The sequence below is a fragment of the Buceros rhinoceros genome, unplaced genomic scaffold (genome assembly GCF_000710305.1).
Source record: "Buceros rhinoceros silvestris isolate BGI_N320 unplaced genomic scaffold, ASM71030v1 scaffold19776, whole genome shotgun sequence".
Lineage (NCBI taxonomy): Eukaryota > Metazoa > Chordata > Aves > Bucerotiformes > Bucerotidae > Buceros > Buceros rhinoceros.
The window spans coordinates 17500-22612 of NW_010416020.1; the positions used below are offsets into that span (position 1 = coordinate 17500).

General features: G+C 49.1%; 1 protein-coding gene across 1 annotated transcript in view; it reads right to left on the bottom strand.

Annotated features, from left to right (window-relative positions):
* LZTR1 (leucine-zipper-like transcription regulator 1) overlaps positions 1–5113 on the bottom strand; it is a 33565-nt gene that overhangs the window by 10313 nt on the left and 18139 nt on the right. Inside the window, exons 8-11 of the mRNA XM_010137656.1 lie at positions 3571–3681; positions 2781–2873; positions 1800–1895; positions 490–673 (exon numbers count right to left, since the gene is read on the bottom strand). Of these exons, the coding sequence (XP_010135958.1) occupies positions 490–673; positions 1800–1895; positions 2781–2873; positions 3571–3681 (484 nt within the window). The remainder of the gene's footprint in view (positions 1–489; positions 674–1799; positions 1896–2780; positions 2874–3570; positions 3682–5113) is intronic.

Below are 5113 nucleotides of genomic sequence, written 5' to 3' on the forward strand. Positions count from 1 at the left end.
GAGACCTCCGGCCATCACCTCCCAGCCTGCCAGGGTTCGGAACTCAGGGCTCTTCAACAAATGCTTCAGATGGGTTTTCCTTTCCTGAGGCGCTCCTTCGGGCTGGCGTTTGCTCGGCCTTTCTGTGTGGGCTCAGATTGCCACGGATCAAAACAATGCCAGAAAAAGGAAATAAGCCAACGCAGGACACATGGTCCCTGCAGGCAGGCTGCTGTAACGCCCAACACACCATGACATTTTTGTTTGTTTGGGCATTTTTACACCTTTGGAATGATCAAGAACCTGCTTTTCCTTGAAGTTTGAAAAGAATTCAGAAAAATACAAGCATTCTTAGTATGCTTTGACAGAAATCTTCTTTTTTTAAAAATCTCAGTAATTAAGCAAGCGCTTAGAGCAGGACTGATCACCTGCAAATGCTCGATCCTGCTCTGTATCAAAAGAAATGTTTGCTACCCAGTTCCTACTATGCCTTTTCCCCTGCTCTCCTACCTTTGCGAGGGTATTTTATTTTATCCGTATACAGAAACTGCATGAGCACCTCGAAGGGCTGTGCCTCAGCCTCTCGGATGGGCACTTCCAGCAGGGGCTGCAGGCGGCACAGCTTGACGTTCCCACCAATCCCGTCCATCTGACATGTCGTGTGTCCCTCGTCTTCGATATCTTGCTTTGATTTCTAGTGAGACAGAAAAACCACTCAACCATGGCAACAAGGCTGTGGCAGCTCACACAGGCTGCTCTCAAAGCAGAGGAAAGATGTTTCTCCTGACCACCCTTTCTTCAAGACCCAACATCTCTTTATCTTCAAGACCCAACATCTCTTTATCTTCAAGACCCAACATCTCTTTATCTTCAAGACCCAACATCTCTTTATCTTCAAGACAACAAGGAATTCGTACGGCTTAGACCTACTGTTCCCTGTCCTGTGACAAACGTGCATCAGAACAATTGTGAGCTCCAGATAAAGCTCAAAAGCAGGGCCTCAGAAAAAGGGAGGAATGAATTCCCCTGAGCTCCCACTTCTGCCCTCGGCAGGACCCGCATCTCTCCCTGGAGAAGGAAGATGTAGGAGCAGGTTCCACACAGCCCTGCCTTGCGAAGTAAGAGCTCAAAGTGCCGCACAGAAGCATTTTAAGCCACTGTTATTTTCACATTGCACCCTCCCAGCCCCAGAAAAGGCTGTAGGGAGAGGAAGATGGAGGGCTGTGCAGTGGCAAGCAAATCACTAAGGGACAACGAGGCACGTGTCTGTCTTACTGCAGTCACGTGCCACCAATTCCTCCAGAGCAGTCACTGTTTGCAGCTAAAAAGCGGTAAGTCTTTAAAATTAACAGACAATGAACCAGAGGCAGCAGACCTTCGTCTCTGGAAGATGTCAGGAGATACAAAGGTAAAGGGAACAGAGCCAGCCTCAAGACCTCACCCCTGCCTCCCCCCTCCTCTGTCTCATCCTGCAGCCCACCCCAGAGGGAGGGGGATGCACGCCTCCCCAGGGGCATTCCTCAAGATTAGAACTCAGACAGCTAGGAGAGCTCCCAGGAACCGCACCGATAATCTAGATAACTGGATTAACTCCAGCTCCTCCACGTTTCGCTCCTCGCCTGGCCCCTACACCCCCAGCAGCTTCGCTTAATACTAATTATCCTCTTGGGTTTACTTGCTCAAGAGCACCTCAGCAGCAGATGCTGCTCCAGCCCTACATCTGTCTCAGCAGATACTATTTTTTCCCTGACAACCTGACTTCCAAAATGGGGCAGAATGAGCACTGCTGTGCCACACAACTCCTCTTCTCAAATACTCGCCTGTTTCACTCTCTCCCTGGCCTGTATGATTTTCTTTTTCAGCCACTTGCAGCGAGCTGTGACAATCGCGGTGTGCCCTCGGACTCGTTCTTCCTTCTGCCAAAGGAAGAACACACATTAAACTTTTATTGCCCAATCACATGGTGGTAGCAGATGGCAGAAGCTGTAGAAACCAGGGCTGAACTGTGCCTTTAGTTTAAGTTAGGATCCAAGGCACCTCTGCACATCCAGATGAAATTCAACACCTCTTTTCCCTAAAGGCTAAGGGCAAACCCCCTCGGAAGCAGCCTTTGTTACGCTCACTGAGGGGAAGCTGCTGCGAAGGTTCAGCGGCACAGACGCTGCCTCTGAGTGTTGATCTGATGTTCGGTTTGATTTTCTCTTTTCAAAACAACAGCACCTTTTTCTGCTATTGCTGTTCATTTGTAGTTGAGGATCTGTTACCTGAGCTCTGCACTGTGATTTATAACTTTTTTTTTGCCAAAGGAATGCAGGTGAGTTCCAATCTCTCATGGTTTTCTTCTTTTAAAAATTGTATAATTGTTTTCATTACTGAGAATCGTTCCCCTGTGCTGCTCTTTCTCATTCTATTGTATTTCGGTAATTAAAAATGGCTCTTGAAACAATTCATGGATCTGCAAACTGCTGCCCTGCTCTTTCCAGGAGACAGCTGGGACCTCGGAGGTCGTTAGAATCATTTTCATATCGCAACTGTATATAATGTTCTCTGAGTAATTCAGGTTATGGCTCGTTGATCCACAGATCTCTTCGGTTTAAAAGTTTCTCCTTTGCAGCTTCAGAAATTTCTCTGGATTGTGTAACTCGCCAACCCAGACAGGCGTCATTCTCACCAGTGACGCTGCTCTCAAAACCTCATTCCCAGGGCTTCTGGCACAAGCGCTGTGCAATTTGCTTTTCCCAGCAAACACGCTCCCCGCACAGCAACACCCCGCTGGCGCCTTCCCAACGCGTTCTACTCACCTCTCCCAAAACAAACTCCAAGTCACTGAACTGCCTGTTTTCCCACAGCCTTCCATAATCTTCATGCAGGGTACACTTGGGGTAACAAGAGAACTGAAAAAACAACCCCCAGAAGACAGAGCTCATGTCAAATGGCTATATCCAACAGCACGGCAGTCCCACGCGCTGTCAACTGGGTTTACTTAACCCCAGCTCAACACAGTACGGAAAGCAGAAAATAACAAGCAAACCAAACCCATGCAAGGGCTTCCTCTGTGGGGAAAGGAAAAGATCCAGGAAGACCTACCAGGACCCATCTGCGGGTCCCACACAGGAAAAATAAACTGGAGTGTCAGGGGCATTTGAGCTGGTGTGAGTATCTTGAAAGTTAAGACTGCCACAGCTCCTGGGGGGTGGGACTGGGAGTTCTGTCAGGACGAGAAAACCCCGGAGCCCTGAGCCTGGCAGTACTGAAGAGGAAACGGTCAATTCTCAGTTGAACATCCTGGCAAACCCTCTCCCATAGACCTTCAGTAATTCGACAAAGCTGTCCTGATCTCTGTCAGGACTTGAGAAGGCACCGGAGAGCTTGGCCCTACCAAAGCGTCTGTCCAGGTAACATATCTCACAAGATTTTAAAGATACGTTAATTTTGGCAGCTGAATCTGAAATGCAAATGCTGCCTGCGGGAAGGGTGCGAAACAAAAGCCATCGCGCTCCCTGCGAGCGAAACCAGAAACTCTGCCTTGTCCGCAGACAGAGCCAGGGGGTTCAGGCAGAGTCGGTGTGGGTTCCTCCGTCGGGGCGTTACCTGGAACCGGTACATTTCTCCACTTCTGATGTTGTTGTCCACTGTGCCGCCAAAGATGTACATGGCATCGGAGATCACCGCTGCCGCGTGGAAGAGTCTCCCGCTGGGTAACTAGGGACAGAAAATGGGTGAGGGATAACTACAAGCCTTTTTTTATCTCCCACGAAAAAGGGTCTGCAGCAGATCATCAGCGAGAAGGGAAAACCGGTGCACTCTGTCAAGATCCAAACACTTGCATCCTCAGATTGACATTTATTTTAGGACTGTTTCCTCGTGTTTCTAGAAAGTATTTGCCAGGCACAATTAAAAACACCTACTCACTGCACCTTCTGATCAGAGCGGTACCTACACAGGGCTCTACATGCCACGAGAGTTATGAAACACATCACTCATCAACCTCAGACCCAACACGAAGTCTTCCACAGAAAAATAAAAAGCATTTCTAGCAATAAACAGATTCTGCAAATGTGGCACTGTGCAAACTCGGGGCCTATTCGCAATGTTGTTGGAAGGTGAAAGGTGAAGGATCACCCACCTCAGCGGGATACTGGACTCCAGTGCCCTCCCCACAGCTGAGCCATCCGGCTGACGAGCCCCTCCAGAGGCACCTGGCTCTGCACTGAAGCCCAGCGCTGGAGGCGATTACAGAGCTGGCACCATGGAGCCGAGACTCCGTGCTCCCTCGCACCAGGTCCACAGGCAGTGCAGCCACCCCACTCCGCACAAAGCCTCGGCTGCTTCTGGGACTAAGGGATCGCACCGTTCCCTCAACACTCCGTTCACCTCGGAGCTACAGAAGGAGTCAAAGCTGCGGTGACACTCCTGCTCAGGACACACCACACCTTTTTACCCCCTTCTTCTGAGGTTACACAAAGGGTATCTGACCAAATCAGTGCATCTCACTGAGGTACCTCACATTAAGTCTTCAAGCGGTGATCGTAACCTTTTTTTTCTAGTTCCATCAGGCTCATTTAGTCTTCCAGGCAGCAAATCTCATTAAACCCTTGCCTACGCAGTAAAAAGCCCCCTGGTGTAAGAAATCTTCTTGTGTGTATTTATAGACACCACTCAAGCAAACTCGGACGCAAACCTAGATGATGTGGGTCTGGAGAGCTGTGTTTTCCAGGAACCGTGCTGACTGCGGTCTTCATTACCACGACTTACCCCTCTCCCCGCAGCACCGCACAACGGGCGCATTCAGCGTGTTACTCACCAGACTTTCCATGGCTTTTTCTTTTCTCCAAACTACAGCTTTTAGGGATATAAGCCCCATGCAGTAACTACAGCCTGTTTTTTTCCCCTCAGACATACAAACCACAGGTTTGGTGACCTTAAAATCTAGCTTTGCCTGTGCCAGTTTAACAAGTCATTCAGATTCCTCTGGATAAAGATGACACCGCCTGTCTCCAGCACGCTTCAGGGATACTTTATCAAAAGGCACTTGAAAGCTGGAGCTAATAAACACTGTGCTGGGAAGATTATGGAACTATATTGATCTATTAGTACATTCCTGATGGGCCCCTTTCCAACACAGGATGAGCTT